The sequence below is a fragment of the Martes martes genome (genome assembly GCF_963455335.1).
Source record: "Martes martes genome assembly, chromosome: 9".
In the NCBI taxonomy this organism is placed as follows: Eukaryota; Metazoa; Chordata; class Mammalia; order Carnivora; family Mustelidae; genus Martes; species Martes martes.
The window spans coordinates 101,917,270-101,935,021 of NC_137896.1; the positions used below are offsets into that span (position 1 = coordinate 101,917,270).

General features: G+C 58.2%; 1 protein-coding gene across 1 annotated transcript; it reads right to left on the reverse strand.

Annotated features, from left to right (window-relative positions):
- Positions 1 to 15,452, reverse strand: PSD4 (pleckstrin and Sec7 domain containing 4; the record flags this gene model as incomplete). The annotated part of the gene is made up of 16 exons (XM_080813392.1): positions 1 to 2,297; positions 3,839 to 3,982; positions 4,214 to 4,358; positions 4,853 to 5,019; positions 5,139 to 5,209; positions 6,219 to 6,379; positions 6,728 to 6,771; positions 7,885 to 7,974; positions 8,159 to 8,217; positions 8,451 to 8,563; positions 8,709 to 8,789; positions 9,258 to 9,434; positions 12,004 to 12,385; positions 12,885 to 12,963; positions 13,245 to 13,370; positions 14,466 to 15,452. The coding sequence occupies 16 exons, from the start codon at positions 15,450 to 15,452 to the stop codon at positions 2,040 to 2,042; spliced, it is 3,084 nt and encodes a 1,027-aa protein (XP_080669518.1). The 3' UTR covers positions 1 to 2,039.
- Positions 15,453 to 17,752: the final 2,300 nt, after the last annotated feature.

Genomic DNA, 17,752 nt, shown 5'->3' on the forward strand with positions numbered 1-17,752 from the left:
ACATGCAAAAATGCAGACAAACCTCTGCCTTTTATTCTGGTTTTAGAAAGGATACACATTCAGTGAGGTCAAATAACCCACTCAAGGCCAAGCTTGTATCAGTCCTGGGGCAAGTCACCTCGATCTGATACTAGGTTTTCACCTATTAGCTGCACATCAGTGACCCAAGCTGCTTTAAAAATATTTATCTGTGCCTCTGACCCCAACCTACTGAATCCGAATCCCTGAGCAGAGTGGGAATGTGTCTTCCGCATGCCTCTCCAGCAAGACCAAGTGTGCCTCTACCCTAACAGCAAGGAGCCAGAGGACAGGGCTGTTACCTCCTGGAGGCCAGAGATGGGTTCCATAAAAAGTGGTCAATATCAGTTGTGAAATGAATGAATGAACGAATGAGTGAGTGGGTGAACAAATGATTCCGAGGTCCCGAGGCTCTGACAGCCTGCACACACAGTGTTCCACACACGCACACGGACCCACACAGGCACATTCAGACGCACACAGGCACCCAGGCAAAGGGAGACCCAACCTGGGATCCTGCAGGTGGTCCCAGCTGCGCCAATCCCCCTGACCCTCGGTTTCTCGCACACACGTGCACACCTCCTTCTTCACTGGCCTGCAGTTACTGTACACCAACTGAGTACCCGGCCCTGCCCTGAGCTGAGCCCTGGCCAGACAACCCCTGTGGTCCCCGAAGGGCCAGCCCCGCTTGGTGGCCTTCCAGGCCCCAGGGCTGATTTCTAGCATGGATGGGAGGAGAGGGGCCCCGGCAGGAAGGCTGGAGAGGCCGTGCGTCAGCCAGCAGGCGGCAGCCGGGCAGCAGAGGCCCCTCTTGGCAGGCAGCCTGCTCGCACACTTGGCTGAACAGAGACAATGGTGGTTGCTTCTCCATCCCAGCCTCCTTCCCACAGGCAGAGCCCGAGGTCCGTGAGTGTCCGGAACCTCCCCCAGAGCCCAGTTGGGAGGCAGCCAGAGGGCAGCTCAGGGGGACTTCCCAGGAAGGGCAGCAAAGCCCCCTGAGAGCTGGCAGGGGGGTGAGGGATTCTGGAAGGGTCCCTGGTGCCCCTCCTTGGGAATGCAACTTCATGGGATGGGCTGCATGGGAGGCAGCCAGGCTTCCACCTGGCCCTCATAGCTCCCGGACCAGCTCCTTCCAAGAGGGCCCCCAGGGGATATATCATGGCCTCTTGCCCCTCAGCCTCTCCCAGGTCTGAACCTGAGGGACCTCCTTCCCTGCTCTGAGGAAACAAAGGCCCCTTGTTCCCAGGGCTCTCCACAGAGCTCTGGAGGCCCCATGCCCTCTGGCCTTCACTGACCACCAATGGCTCTGCTCTGATGATTAGTAATTGGGTGTGTGGGGTGTGGCCTCTCCCATCTGCCCCAGGTGCACGGGTGATTGTGGGGGAAAGCACACAAAGGCCCCGGGTCCCAGAGTCAGCATCACTGAGTTTGTCCTCGAAGCCCCAGGAGCCCTACCTGTCAGGGGGCAGGGCCGAGCCACCCCGCTCTCTCAGTCACCTGAGGCTGCCTGGGGTCTCCCAGGACCTCTCACCCCAGGCCACCCGACTCCCAGAGCAAGACTGTCCTCAGGGCTGTGGCTCCCCTGGCTTGACTGCCCAGAGGCTTCTGCTGCCCCAGCCTCCCTTCTGGAAGCTCAGGGCCTGCAGGTTCTCGGATTCTCAAATGAGTGCTGAGCTGCCCCCAGGCCCAAGCAATGTGGCCACTCTAGACTGTGGAACAGGAGAGGGTGACATGGGAGCGCAGTCCACCCCTTGACCTCTGTCCTCCCCTGGGAGTGAGCAGGGACGGGGGCAGCTGGCAGCTGCCGTGGGGGTGGGCACAGCAGTAGCAGGAAAGCTCCAGCAAAGGGGGCAGTGAGGACTGCAGAGGAACAGGGGCTGTCCTTCGGCAGGAAAGGGAGGGCCTCCTCCCCAGTCCGGACCCACTGAAGCAAGTCTCCTTCATGGGGTCTCATCTCAGGTCCCTTCCCCCACCCCCACACCCCCGAACTCGGGGCCCGAGTCCGTGAGGCGGTCCCAGCTTCAGAGCTGATTGCGGTTCCTCTTGGGTATGATCTTCCGGTAAGTTCTGCGCTCTGAGATGTTGCGTTTCACCTTGGCCGTGGTGGGAGCCTCCTCCTGGTGCAGGGACGGGCTGGAGTGGGACTTCTTCAGGCTGGGCTTGGGCTCCTGAGCGCCTCCGGCTTCCCTCCCCAGCTGCTCTTCCCACAGGTCCAGGTCATCCGAGGGGCAGTGCAGACGGGCCACCAGCAGCTGCACGTAGGTCTCATAGCGGGTTTTCTGCAATACATGGCCCCGCCCTCTTAACACCAGCCGTGCTTCTGCGCAGGAGGAGGCCAGAAGCATGCAGGGAAGACGGCTCCCACATGTACAAAGCTCTTGACAGTAAAGATTTCTGCAGAAAGAGTGCTGGACCCACAGCCAGTGTCTGCATTGAGCTTGAGCAAGCCAACTTTGCAGAACACGGCAGCCACATCGCCTAACCCTGCAGTTACCTGGACAAGATTCTAATAGCACCCACCAGCCCAGCCCTGTTCTAACAGCCTCCACCTTGTAGCGCTGTAACTAATGTCTCCAGAACGTGTTCCATCCCCGAGACACTAAAAGATCCATAACCCGCTAGGCCTGATCTGTGCAGCATTGCACACAAACAGCTCACATCTGTACTGAAGCCTAATTGAGTCTGAATCGCATTTTAACAATTGGCATCTGGAGAGCGGGATGCTAACTACCTTCATCTGTTTAACACTCGGAAGGCCTCTGTAACTAGCAGCCTTCGGATACGGGTCCCACTGTAGTAAGTGCCTGCTCACCCTGGGTGGCTGGGTGGCCCAGGAGTCCTTGTCTCCACTTGATCAAGAGGGCAATGAGGTCTAGGGAGGGCCCGGGGTTGCTACAGGTTGCAGCTGGTCATAGGTAGGGAGAGGCTAGAATTCTGCAGGCAGAGCTGGGTCCTGTTCCCCCAGGGCCTCTGGGAAGCAGTGCACCTACCAAGACAAAGGCTGGGCCACAAAGGCAGGGAGGGGACAGCATGAAGCCCAGCACACACAGCCAGAGATGACACAGTTGCTCCCTTCTCTGGTCTCTGCCTCTGGGTGGCTCTGACCCTCTCTGTTCTCATACTGCCCCTCACCTACCCCCTCCTGCTTTGGGTCCCAGAACGTGCGCACTGACCAGAGGCATAAGGTGTAAGGGGAGATGGGGAGATAGAATGGGGGGTCAGGGGATAAAACAGTGCAGCATCAATCAGAGGGGTGAAAAGGTCCTTGGTGAAGGCTATAAATGAGGTACAGCCCTGACTGGAGTAGGATGTGAATTCATGGGGTTTGGACACGTTGTCTCATCCCTCCTTGCCTGTTTCCTCCCCTGTAAAGTGAAGATCATGGTCCCTACGGCAGTTGTTAGACAACTAAACGAGGTAATACAGGCAAGTATGACAAACGCCATAAATACTGCCTATTAGGACTAGGCAGGTATTAGGGGAAATAATGAAACTAAAACACAGTTTTTCCTTCAGTTTAAGTAAAGCCAAATACAGTACACTCTTAGGTGAAAGAAACTGATCAACGTCTCCTGTGAGTGTTTCCAGAAAAGCAGCTTCTAGGAGCCCCCAGGACAAGAAGTGAAGGGGTCTGAGTGCACACGGACGCACACACTTTGCGCACAGCCCTGCATATGAATTCGCACACAGGGCCTCCCCCAGCTCTGAGGGACTCCGGGGAACGAAGGCTGCAAGGCCGGATGCGGCCACGAGAGGGCGACAGAGAGCCCAGCCGAGGGGGTGGGAGAGACTAGGGAAGGCGGAGACTCCGCAGCCTGACCTCATACTCCAGGTACTCCTTCCTCAAGCGGTACTCCTCCAGCTCGCGGCTGCGGCCCCGCCGCTCCGGTAAGTTCCTCTGCAGATCCAGCAGGTCGTCGGAGGCGGCGTCCAGGCAGTTCTCGTGGGATCGATGCTGCTCCTCCTGGGAGCGGGAGGCGGAGAGGGAAGCTGTCCCACCGCACCCCTATCCGTTCCCGGCCCGAGGTGCGCAGCCCACCGCAAACCCCTCAACGTTCTGGACCCAAGGTGCGCAGCTCACCCCTCTCCCGGTTCCTAAGCTAAGCGCGCAGCCCCGCCCTCCCATCTCCCACTTCGTCCCCGGGCCGAGCAGCCCCCTTCCCCGCTGCACCTGCCCCTTCCGGGGCCCCCGTACCAGGGAGCTCTGCGCGGGACCTATAGGCAGGATGGGCCGGACGAATCGGCGCTGGGAGCCCACCGCGGCGGGGAAGGGCGGCGCCGAGTGCGTGGCGGCGGCCAGGTTGATGCGCGCGATCCAGGAACTCATCTCCTTCGCGGTGCTGAGGGCAGAGGAGACCGTCAGACCCCAAGGTGACAGAGTCGGCCCTGCCCCTCTCCCCCACTCCCACCCCAACCTCCTATGGTCTGCACAGCCTTCCAGACTCAGGATTCAGCGCTTCAAAAAGCCAGAAGCCCGCCCACCAGTCGAGGTGGTTGACCTGTGCCGGTGGCTTTTATCATCCGTCAAAGAGGAAAATCTAGGAAGGCGATAGATTTTTAGATCAAATGGGAAAAAAAAAAATCGATCACTAGAGGCTTCCTGGAATCCTGGGTTCAGAAGTAGGAGGCTCGACCAGGCGCTGGACCAGGGAAGAGGCCCAGTCGGTGGCAAAGTGGGCGGGGTCGGGGGAGCAGGTGCGGCCTGAGGACCCCTGCCACCAGCATTCTCCTGCTCCCACCAGGGCCCTGGCCAGCAGCCATCAGAGGGTGGTGAGCGAGGAACCAGGGAGAGGCGAGCCGGGGCCTTGCTGGTCCATCCCCCCCGGGAACTTACGGAGCCTGGAAGAGGTAGAGGCGCCAGTCGGCAGTCCGCAGCTGGAAGACGTGCGGCTTCTTGGTGTAATGGATGGCCGGTGTGGCCAGCGAGTGGTGCACCCCCACGGGCTCGTCCACCATCTGCCCCACCAAACTCTCCCCTGCAGGGGGGCAGTGGTCCTCTCCCTGCGGGGGGGGGGGCGGCACAGGGGCTCAGAAAAGAGGTAATCATAAGTTGACCACCCTCCAAATCATTCTGGGCCCTTCCCTGCCCTGCCTGTCAGGGCCATGCACCCCCTTCCTACCTTCAGGAAGTAAAGGACCATCCCTCGAAGCAACGTGTGGAACATCTTCCAGCCGCGCTTGCCCCACGGCGCTGCCCCAGGAGCAGAACACAACCAGACTCAGACACATATGACCCCCTCTCCCCGCCAACTTCATCCCTCCCCGGGTGCACATAAACACGCAGCAACATGCCAGCACCACAAGACACAGTCACAAACAAGCAGGTGCCACACCTCACACCCTGGCAGTTGCACTCAAGCCCCACCAACAACAAAAGCAGATGTCCACACCGACTGTCCCCTCTCTCGACACTCCCACCCACAAGCACACTGCCACCAGGCGGCTTTCTGGTCCCATCCCGAGAGGCACAGGGGCTCAGCTCCTCGTGCAGAAGAAGGCTCTCTGGGGTCACCTCTCCACCTTGCACAAGCCCTATGGCTTCAAGAAGCCACATGCTAATTCCCAGGCCGGCTACCTCACCCTGTCTGATCCATCCAGGACCCCATTACTGTTCTGGTCCTGTCGCTGCCCTGCTATAAAGCCTGCACCTGTCCGCAGTGAGGCCAGATGTACCTCCTGCCGTTCTGTTCCCAGCAGGCTATGCCTGCTCCTTTGTCTGGGGGGGATGCCCTCTGGCCTCTTCCACCAAGGTTCTGCTCAGATACCATCATTTCCCAGAAACCTCACCCATCCCTGTCCCCCACACCTCACCCCCAAGTCTAATCAAAGCTTGCCCCTCCTCCACACCCCCATGCTTGATCTCCCCCTCCCTACACCCCTCAGCCATTTCCACTTTTTATCCGAGACACTGATGTGCTCACCTAACCTCCCCCTTACCACAGGGGCCTGGGGAGCAGGGAGTACCTAGGTATGTCTTGTCTCTGTACCCCTGTCCCTGGCGTCTTACCTGGTGCCCAGCAGATGATCCCCATCAAGGAAGCAACAAAGGCTGCCTGTCCCTGACCCTGACCGTGCCATCCCTCCGCACCCCAGCCCCCAGGTCACCTGCGCCAAGCCGCTCGGCACTCCCGCAGGCACGCACACACTTGGGTTTGGTGGCGGACACGAGCCCTCCACGCCACAGGGCAGCAGACACTCACTCTTCTTGCCGTCTGCATCGTGATGCATCTTCCGGGCCAGGATGCCCTGCTTGTAGGTGGGTGCTGTGGGGTTCTGGGCCAGCTGCAGGAAAGGGTTGCTCAGCTTGCCGGTGGGGGGAGACACCTGGGACTTCTCTGGTCGGCCTGCGTCTTCTTCATCCCTGGACATCAGAGAATCAGGTTGGGGGTACTGACAGGCAGAGGCCACCAGGAGGTGCCCATGCACCTGTACCCCAGGATCCCCAAAAAGGAGTCTTTCAAAGCCAGCCCATCCCTTCCTGTCATCCCCACCCCCCATGGCCCCTGACTTCTCCAGGTGTTACCTGGGCTCCTTCACCCCTTGGAGACTCGCCCAGGGCCCAGCCTCTGGCTGGACCCCACTCAGAGGGGAACACTGTCCAGCACCTCTCCCAGGCTCGTGCAACTCTCAGGTAGGCAGGTGGAGGGAAGACAGGCCCAGGGACAGGGGAGAGGGGCAGAGAGTGGAGGGAAGAGGGACTGTCACTTACATAGCCCATTCAAGCTTCTCACTTCGGATAGACCAGTAGAGGGCCTAAAACAGAAACACACAGTGGGCAGGGAGCCTCGGCCCGTGGGGCCCAAACTCTGGCTGGCCCAGGTCAGACAGGGCCAAGCTACAGTCTGCCTCTTCTACCCCCAGCACAGCTGCCTTCCTCCTTGAGCAGGAAGCAACTCCCGCATGCATCCAGCTACCCACGCGTGCAAGCGTGCAGCCACTGACGGAGCGGCCATGTGCCAGGCACCATGGCAGACACTCCAGACAGAATGAGCAAAGCAATCCTAGTCCCTACCTAAGCTTAGGGAGGCCTGAGCTAGTTCTCCAGGAAAGGAAATGAATCATCCAGTACCATCCTGCCCTGAGGGATGGGACAGAGCAGGAACAGCCGACCAAGGCTTGGGGGGGGGGGGGAACAAATGGATGGTGAAGGAATGAGTCAACAAGGTACTGGGACTTGGAAATGATCTAACAGAGTATTCAAGTCCATGCAATCTTGCTTGCCTTTTTAGCCCCTGCAATGTCTAGCAGGGTGCCAAGCACACAGCAAGTGTTCTAGAAACGTCCACCACGCAGACAAAAGAACCAGTGCATCACTGCGTATGAAAAGCCAGCCGTGTGCCCCGCGTGCTGTGCTAGGCCCCTGACGACCTTTATTTCATTGTGAGCACCATGCCGTAATGTAGTCACTACCCCAGGAGGAACTCAAGCAGGCCAGGGGGTAAGCTGCCCAAAACTAGAGTTCACACCCTAGAACTTCTGGCTTCTAAGTCTTAGACTTACTGGCACTTGAAACTGCCCTTTGCTCATTCCGAGAACCAAAGACCCAGTGCATCTCAAGATTCCCCATGCTCAGAATCACCTGGAAACTCCAGAGAACATTTTAGGGGTCCCAGCCCCAGGGATTCTAATTCAGTAGATCCAAGGCAGGGGGCCTAGGAATTCCCACAAGCCAACAAACTCTAAGGTGTGGCTGCTGCCGGCTAGGACGCACACTCTAGTACCTTCCATACACAGGCCATGGCCTCCCGAGGACATTGCAGCAGAGCCAATCCCAGGCTGAGCATCACCCCCACCTTCGGGGGGGACAAAGAGCTACAGAGGGAACCCCGGTATCACAAGCCCAGGGAATAGCCCCATGTGCCTTACCTTCAGCAGCTCCTTCGGGAAATTCCCGCCGTCTCGCAGGCCATTCAGGTTGGTGATAAATTCCTGGCAGCTCATGCTCTTCCCAATGTTCTGTGGCCATTGAGGGAAGTAAGGCAGCAGGCACACACTCCCCACCCCCACAGAATAACCCCCCCCCCCCACCACCACTGTTGGCCACTCTGGAACCTTCTCCAGTTCTCCAGACCTACCTCCCCCAGAGCCCTTCCGTGACCCCATCCCAGGCCTCTGGCCTCTAGCTGCCCCGTGCCCTCACCTGTCCGTGCAGGTCCGTGTTGAGGAGCATGATGGCACAGGTCAAGGTGTGAACGGAATCTGCCCCAGAGGGAGGCGAGTGGAGAGAAAGCTCCTTAGAACCAGGACTCCTGCCTTTCTGCTGCCCAGGCTGGGTGGGGTGACCGCAGATGCTTTTGGGTCTCCGCAGCCCCCCAAATACATGCCCATGAGCTGGTACCCAGTAAATGCCTGAGCAGACCCAGGGGACACTTTCATGCCATCCCTCAAGGCAGCCCAGCGTGCCCTGCCCTTGGGGCCCGCCCCCTCCCTACCTGCAGATGAGAAGGCCCCCGGATTGCAGTAATGGAAGCGTTTGGAGAACTGGTAGAGGATTCGCTCCCGCTCCTGAGTCTCCCCGCTGAGCACCAGGGCCTGGAGGAAGCCCCTGGAAGGAGGACCAGAGTCCAGGACAGGGCCCAGGCTGGGGCGGCCAGCAGGCTCCAGAGTTGGAGGCCAATCAGATTCCGGCCTCACGGGGGCCACCACCTCCCAGCCATCCCTCCTCCCCAGAGAGGGCCTGGAGGCCTTACCGGAGGGCTCGGTCCAGGCTCTGGCCTCCAAACTGGAAGAAGGACAAGTACTCCTCAGCCACAGCCCTACTGAAGTCATTGCTGCAGAGAGGAAACAGGAATGAAGCCCGCAGCGGGGGGTGGGGGTGGAGGTGGGGGTGGGGGGGTTGTCTGGGCTGGGGCCGCAAATGCCAAGGGGCCCCAGGACCTGTGCACATCCCCAGAGGGTGAGAGGGCGAGGGAGCAGCCGGGGTCTAGTCTGCCGTGGCCACCCGTCTACTGCTGAGTGGGGAGCACACGTGGAATTGGGTGGGGGGGACAAGGTGGCCAGGTCCGGTGGCTCGAGGCAGGGCTCAAGAGTGTAGAGAAGGAAAAAAAAAAAAAAAAAGAGTGTAGAGAAGGGGTGACAAGTGGGACTAAGAGGAAGAGGCAGGCACTGCCTGGGGACGGATTAGGACAGGAACGAGGGGATGAAGGTTGGCAGTGGGGCCGCCGGTGGATGGAGTCTGCTGACCATGCCTCCCTCTCCCGACACAACCTCCAGCCTTGCTCAGGGCCAAATCCCCTTACTTCTTCTGCAGGTAGGCGGCCACTTCAGACTTCCGGAAGCCTTCCAGGTGGTAGAGGCGAGAAGCCAAGTTCCAGGCCACCTTGTCGCTGCTGACACCATTAGCCAGCTTGTCTCCAGTCTGTGGCCTCTGGCCTTCCTCTGGGCACTGCGCCTGGGGCATGGGGCTCTCGGGAAGCCTGCGAATGTCCAATAGTGTCCTCAGACTCCCACAAGGGATGGACAGGTGGGAGTACTGGGTCAAGTGTCCCTCCAGGTCAGTCATGGAAGGGGTGCTCAGCAGGGGAGATAGAGTGGTTGGGGGAGCAGCTGGACCAGGGCCTCACTGGGGAAACTTGTGCCTGGCCTGGCCTGGCCCAGGCACTGGGACGATCCAGAGACGTGGCATACCCGGCAGGCTGGCAAGGGCCGGAGCCAAGCGTAGCACGCGGCGCCTTCTCAGGTCAACCACAAGGACGTTCTGAGCCTAGCTCACCTCAGGCGGCAGGTGCAGCTCTTTGAAGATGCCAGTGGTACTGAACCCATGCCCAGGAGGGACGGCACTGGTCTCCCTGATCCCCACCAACCACTTGTCTCCCTCATCTGTCCTGCCCTGCTCGTGATGCCCCCTTGCCCCCCTCCCTCTCCCTGCCCCAGCTCCAGGTTTTCCTCCTAGAGCTGGAGCCAAGGAAGGTGCAAGGGTGAGGGGAGATTAGAAAGCGAGACTGGCTTCAGGCTGGTGACAGCTGGCGGGGGGTGGGGAGCGCGGTCAGAGGTGGCTTCCTGTGACACACTCAGCATCTGACACTCGAACTTTGGAGGCAACCAAGCACAGTCTCTGCCGGACTCTTCCATTTCCCTGGCAACCCGACAACCCGGGCTGGGGGATCCTTCTTATGGGGTATTGGGATATTCCATAGCCCAGTGACCAGCTTTAGGGAGCTGGACAGGAGCAGCATCAGCAGCACCTGCAAATGTTCACGGGTAAACTGACACTTATAACACGAGGCCACACCCGACAGTCCCTCTGCCCGAACACAAACGTCCATTTCTGCCCCCGCCTGGGCCGTGTCTTCGCAGCTCACTCCTCCCTGAGGCTTCTGGGGGTGTAACGGCACCCCGCTGCAAAGGGACACATGCATCTCGCCCCCCCAAAAACACGGGGCTTCATGAAGTCTGTGTTAGTGAGGCCGGAAGATTCTAGGAGTCGCAGGAAAAGCCACTGACAGACAAGGAAGCAGAGGCGTTAGTCCAGTGGGCCGTTGGAGAGGAGAAAAATGACGACACACTTGTCACATCTGAAGAGCACTGTTTGATAATCAGCTGAGCGAGCCCAGAAATAACCTTGTGGATTAGTGTTGTTACAAAAATAGTATCTAGATGGGGAGTTGCTTTGGGGGAAAAACATATTGCAAACAAACTGTCATGGGATTGTGTACTTTAAATGGGTGCACTGTACGGTCTGTGAATTATTTCTCAATAAAGCTATGATTAAATTCATTAACGGAGGTGTGGGGCCTGCTTGGGATTCTCTCTCTCCCCATTCCTCTTGGCCCCTCCCCCTCCAAAAAATAAAAATTAAAAATTAAACTAATTGATTGGAATGAAATAAAATGAAACAATAAAATATGATAAAAATAGCCTCTGTGACCTCACTCTGACAGTCAAGTACAAAAGAGAGCTCCCATGGGACCAGCACACTCGGGCCAGGAAAATTAGCTCAATATTGTGCTGAAAATAAGACTCAACTTCTTTGTGTAATAATATTTAGCATCCTACCAAGAAAAGTCCTAATCAATCCTTTTTCATTACTTACTATGAATATATGATTCTCATTTCAGGTGGATCTACTTACTTTTCTCTTGGGCTGAACTTGACTTTAGTTTTGGTATGACGAGCCCTCTCTTCTCAGATCCGGAAAGACTCCCCACCGATTCCCAAGCCTCCCAGCACCTCCAGAGGCTGAACAGTTTTCAGTTTGCATGAGAGAGATGCTTTTGTTTTGACACTGCCTGAGGTTCTGTCCCCATCACCCCGTGACACAGAGATGGGGGGGCGGAGGCCCAACCCTCCAGTTAGTGCAACCCGACCCATCATGGTTCCCCCTTGCCTCTTTAGGAGGTCCCAGGTGGAGGCCCCAGGCACTGGCAACCCCCTGCAGCCTCCGGAGGGAGGCAGACATCTAGCTTGATTTCCCCGTGGTCCTATTCCTGCGTCTGGCCACAGATCTGGGGTCATTCGATCCTGCTATGGGGTCCTGAGATCCACTTCCTTGGTTCCAGTCACACCTGCCCTTGGTGTTCTGGCATTCCCCTGAGATCTGAGCCATACCCTCAGCCTAAGGCTCACGGATGGGTTTCTCTCAGACACCTCCTTCAAGTTCACAGCACTGTGTCATCCCCCATCACAAGCTCTGACCTTCCTGCTCCCCACCCTGCTTAGCATGACACCCATTTTTTCTGGGTACAGGGCCCTCATCAGGGCCCCCAAACACCTCCCCCCCTTCTCTCCTGGTGTCCAGGCTCTTGGGGCATTGCCTCGCCGTGCACAAATCCTGCCCCGTGTGTAAAACTGTCTGCTTTTTGGTTTCTCATGCTTTCCAACCCTCCAGTGTTGCTCAAAGCTGCAGGCACCCAGTCGTACAATCCTGGCTTAATCCACGTTAGTATATTAAATCCCAGCAGGCATTTCTCATGCTCCATCCAGGCCAGGGAATTCTTAAATGTATCCACAATTAGAAGCCAGAGAGCGGGTTCGTCGGACACTTACCCTGCCGCAGAGATCAAGCACGCGCCAGGCTGGACGGCTCCAGCCTCGGCAGTCCCGGCTGGACCTTCACTCTTCCCTTCCTCCCCTGGCTGTGGGGGCTCTCCTGCCTCCTCTTTCTCCCGGAAGCTTGGCTCTGCCTCATCTGTCTCCAAGAGTGAAGGGCATGAAGCATCTAGTGTCCGCTCGGGAAGACTGCTGCCCCAGTTGGGGCCCCGGGGCAATGGGCTGCCTTCCCGTGAGGACACAGGACTGGGCCTGGGGCCAGGGCCTCTGCTCTCAGACTCGGGGCTGCTGGGCTCCGGCGATGAGGCTGGGCTCCCCCAGGGGCCAGGAGCCAAGGTGCGCAGAGCAGACTCCTGGGGACACTCCGCATCACTGTCACCTGAGGAAGAACATGGAGGACAGCTGACATGGGGTGAGAGGCAGGCTGAGGGCCAAGGGGCCCCACAGAGCCAGGAAAACAGCCTGGAGGGCCACCTCCACAAGCTCCCTCCCTTCGGCTCCTCCCCCTGGAGCTGGGCAGCGCGTTCTGTCCCTCCTCCGGCTGGGGACCTCCCACATGCGGAGGCAGCGGGCAGAAGGCTCCTCCGACTCCAGACCCCAGGCAACCCCCGGGTTCAGGGCTTTCTAAACCACTAGGACCCAGGCGTCAGAAATGCTGGGTCTTTGGCACATTTCTTCATGAATTCTACAAAATGAGCATTTTCAAACCCATTGTATGAATGAAGTCACAGGAGAAGCAGGATTTCACCCCTGGTCTGCCTTCCACATGATACAATGGGACTTCTCAATGCTCTCTACGGATCCAAGGACGATCTTTGTCCCCACCCAGATCCAAAGCCTCCCACATCCAATTTCCCAGAGCCCACAAGAGGTCTCACCTTGGTCCTGGGAGATCAGAGGTACCCCCGGCCAGGAAGGACCCTCTTCTGTCTGCCAGCCTTCAGGGCTGGGCAGGGCCTGTTGAGAGAGGCACAGGATCTCCGTGAGCCCTGGAGGTACTGAGAAGGGGGGTGGGGGAGAATGACTTTGAATATCCAGGGCCCTCCCTCCCTGTTCTCTTCCCACCCTGGCAACAGGGCCCCAGTCTCATCAGGGCCCTCAGATCAGAAGAGGAACCCCGGAAAGAAGACCTGCATCCTAGGGGTACTGATGCCCGCCCTGAGAATCGAGAATCACCGGGGCTCACGTTCCTCCATACAGATGGGGAAGGGGAGGCCGAGAGAGGGGAAGTGACTTGCCCAAGGTTGCACAGGATGCCTGGCAGAGCTGGGGTCAGATCCTACTTGTCCTGTTTCCCAGGTCAATGCTTTGTCCACACCGGATGCCGCAGATGGGGCGGGGCCAAGGCTGTCCCCCAGAGAAGTCTTAGAGAGAAAGAAAGGCAAGAGGTTTGACCCAAGGGAAACTGTTCTTAGGGCTTTAATGCACCCCGCTAGGCCTTGGGAACCCCTCCTCCATGCTCACTGATTTCCAGTCTTCTCTGTCCCCATCTTCCTCCCTCCGTGGTCTGCAGTACCAGCCCAAGGACCGGCTGTATTATAGGGAGGGTGACAGCACCCAGGCACTGGGGCGGAGCAATGGCCACTTGCTGTGAGGATGGGGCCCCCAGGCATCCCCCTGAGGACCCCAAGGACCCTAGAGCAACAAGGTCGCGAGAACGCACTCTCACGGGACAGAGCCACAACACTGCAGCCTTGGGGTTGGGGGACACCGACAGTATCTAGCAGCTCCTGTTATCTTGGGGTCAGGTGGGAGATCCGCTCTGGGTAATGACTCTTCTGCATTTTCTCTGGGACCAGAGAGATTAGAAAGTTTTAGTCCCGCTCTGCCATCTTGAGTTTCCTTATCTCTTGAGCAGAAGGTTCCCTGGGAAAACTGTGCTCCCTACCATCTCACGTCATTTGTCCCCGGAGCTCGGCCCAGTTGCTATCGAGGACCTCTGCCATTGTCATGAGGGCTCAATCTATCCACCCTGGGGAGTGGGCTGGAAGGGTGGGAATGAAAGATGGTGAACTCAAAGTAACCAAATGCCGAAATCTCTCAAGAAAAGGCCAGACTCTTAAAACAGATATCTCCTGCCTGGGGCAGAGGTCATCTGGCCTGTTATGGTTGGGAGAGTCCTGAAGCTCGGAGGGGTTGAGTCTAAGAATGGCCAGGAACACACTGCCTTGGAGGAGCTGTTTGTTCTCCAAATGTGTCCAGACACAGTCCCTGGAGCTGCTGAGATAGAGACATTTGTGGACTTAATTGCCAGCACGTTCCATTGACATCGTGGCATTTGTACAATGTCCTGTAATTCTGAAGGCCACACTGGGCCTGCTTTTCTGCTATATTGCTTCAGGATTCCAAAAGGCCCTAGCATCGAAAAAGAGTGTTCTGGGCCCAGTGACCACAGAGAATAGCCCTTCCTTCCCTGTCCCTATGCACAGTCTTGAGTGGGTCCCCAGGGCTGGGCTTACCTCAGTCTCCCCCCAGTCAGGAGGTGCTTCAGGGGTCCCCTTGGTGGCCTCATTCACCACAGGCCATGAGAAGGAGTGAGATTTGTAGGTGGGTACAGGGAATGGAGGCGTGGTGTGCCCACTAGAATCAGCTGTGCCAGCCCCCAAATCCGGCTCGCTGTCCAATTCCCACAGGACTCCCCCTCCTGGGAGAGGAGGCTCCAGGATGTGGGGACACTGGGGCTTGGGTCCCACATCCATGCGGGAGTCTGAGAGTCCCCAGGGCAAGCGAGCTCCAGAAGCACTGGTGTCCGAGCAAGGGCTCTCCAAAAAGAGGGGATTGTCAAAGAACAGGCTCTCCTCCTCAGCACCCCACTCCGGGGAGGAGTCTGTCCTTCCCTCCCTCGCCCACAAGGAGTGCTGGTTCTCCCCCTCAGTGCCACTGCTGTCTCCCCCCGGGGCCTCATCAACCAGTGAGTGGTCCACCGGTGAGCTGGGGTGGAGGCCTGAGCCCCGGGGGCCCGCGGGGCTAGAGGGGAAAGCGGGGAGCTCCACAGGGGCAGTGGGGAGGCAGCACCTCAGCTCAGCCCTGAGCCCCTCTGTCTTCTCCAGCTCCTCCTCCAGGTCCAGGACACACATCTGGGCCTGCAGGATGCCTGCCCAGAACACCACCTGTGTGGACGTGCTCTGGCTCTGCCTCGGGCTCCCCAGGGGGTGGCTGTTCCCCGGTGACCCGGGGGGCACTGCTTTGTGCCTGGGCTCCTCCTGGGAGGAGCTACTGCCCAGGTGCAGGGGCTCCGTGCTGGAGCCCCCAGGGGGCGCATCTGGCCTCGTAGAATCGGGAGGCTCCAAGGCCCAGGTCTGTTCTCCATGAGGTTCGGGAGGGTCAGGAAGGCTGCACGTGTCCCTCAGGTGTGCCCCTGGGCCAGGCTGCAGGTTGTCTCCCAAATAGAGGTTGAGAAATTCCATGGGCTTGGGGTGTTCCGAGAGTCTGTCGTCTCCCATCATCCAGCGTGCAAGCTGCTCTGGCACCCCCAGAAGTGTCTGCCTTCACAGTCCCATGGTGTGGGTCCGGGGCAGCGCTGGCGGCGGGTGGGGGGGCAGCAGGGTGGGGGGATCCACACGCCTACCCTGGAAGTGCCCAAAGCAAATGCGTGTTAGCGAAGTGTGCTCAGCCTCTGGAGGCCCACGTCTTGTGTATCAGACAGGTTTCTGGGGGCCTGCCACAGCCCCAGCCCTGGCCAAGGGGTGCGTGCCCTCCACAGCCTTACCTGGGGTGAGGGGGGCACCAGAGATGCTGTCCACCCCCAGCCCCCCACCTCTACTGCTCGCACCACGGCAGCCCTGCTCCAGAGACACCTGTCTGCTGGCTGAAGGTGGCCGAGTGGCCTCCCTGAAAAAGATAAATGGGACACACTGGATCTTCTCCTTGGGCATGTGGGGCAGAGAATGGAGACATTGAAGTGGTTGGTGGCAGGAAGGGAAGGTGGACGTCCCTCAGAACAGCATGAAAGCCGTGGTAAACCGAAAGCACACATCAGCCAAGAATGTGGGAGCCACGCAGACACAGACTCCAGGCCAGGAGCCCTGAGGGAGGCACAGGCACCCAGGAAAGGAAGGCACAGGCTGCCTTATTTCTACTTCCCAGGCCTCCTGTCCTGCCTCATCTCATCTGGGGCCCCACCCACCAGCTGTGAAGGGAGGGGAGGCCATGGTGGAGCCCATGGGAGCTGTACCACACCTGCTCAGACCTGCCCCATGCATCCGCCACACTAGCAGCACGTGCATGCAGCCGAGGAATCTTGAAGGGTATTTTCCAGGAGCACGTGTCTCCATCCTCTGCAGGTAGACAAGTCACATGGCTCTCTGGGTGGCCCTGCTTCTTCAAAACATTGGCTTGTTTGTTTTCCCACTGGGTAGAGGATCCCAGGCAGCTCAGGGTTAAGGGCATGGCCCTTCCAGCACAGTACGGTCCCCAGCACAGAACGCACCCCTGACTCCATCACATCTTCTCTGGTCTTCCCTTTGGCCCACTTCCTTCACTCACGCATCTGCACCCTGAAGTCTCATATGCGCTTGCGTGTAGTATTAAACTCTTTGGGGGAACAAGGGTATAAAGAAACACACACCTAGGGGCGCCTGGGTGGCTCAGTGGGTTAAAGCCTCTGCCTTTGGCTCAGGTCATGATCCCAGGGTCCTGGGATCGAGCCCTGGATCAGGCTCTCTGCTCAGCAGGGGGCCTGCTTCCTCCTCTCTCTCTGCCTGCCTCTCTGCCTACTTGTGATCTCTGTCTGTCAAATAAATAAATAAAATCTTTAAAAAAAAAAAAAAGAAAGAAAGAAAGAAAGAAAAAAACACACACCTGCTCCCAACTTATAAACCACCCCCCTCCCCCCACTGCTGCCTACCTATGGGCCCACCATCAGACACTCAATAAATAGGAATCCCCAGGGCTGGAAAACCGGGGTCAGGTGAGGGGCCTACTGTCCAAACCTATTTCCCGAGTTCACCTAGGAAACATGGCTTGGCACTGTGCCCTCTTTCAGGAGGGTGCCTGACAGAAATGACATAGGACCACAATGAATTTCAGTTTCTTGTTCCTCCTAAGAGCCACTGCCTAAAAGTACCTCAGAAACAGAACCCCCTTCTGGACTTTTCCCTTTCTGTCCCAACCCCCCACCCCCACCCCAGTCCTACCTCGGAGCAAGACTATGTCATTGCTGAACTCGGGCCTCATGATCCTGAACTTGTAGTCCCTGGGGAAAGCCAGCCTTCGGGGCCACCGGGTTCTGGCAGTGACTATGGAAATTGTGCTTTCCCCAAAGCTGGGGCTGTTGCTCATTTTTAATCTTGGATTCGATGCTCTGAATCAAATCAGTGTGCACTGGTCTTGCCCCGGGCTCTTCTTGGATGGGTCTCCTAGCTTAGCCTTGGCTCCTGCTCAGTTCTTTGTCTCCACCCCCAGCCCTGCCCCCATTTATAGGCTGGGGGTGTATAGGCTTTGCCCCGTAAGTCCTCGGCTGGCTCCTCTGAGGGCCAATCCCAGAATACCTCCTTCCCCCTAAGTAGCCGTCCATTTTCTACTCTCCATCCTCTCTGTGTAAGAGAGCTGCCATGGTCCTCTATCCAAGGGGGAGGGAGGAGTGAGTCTCACAACCCACGGTCTATACTCGGGCAGCCCTTCCAAATCCATGCATCCCTCCCCAGGCCAGTGGGAGAGAGAAGGTGAGATCCCCCCACCGCAGCCTTCTCGAGCAAGCAGCCCACAGGGTACTGGGAACACTAGGAAGGCAGTTCCATTTAGGAGC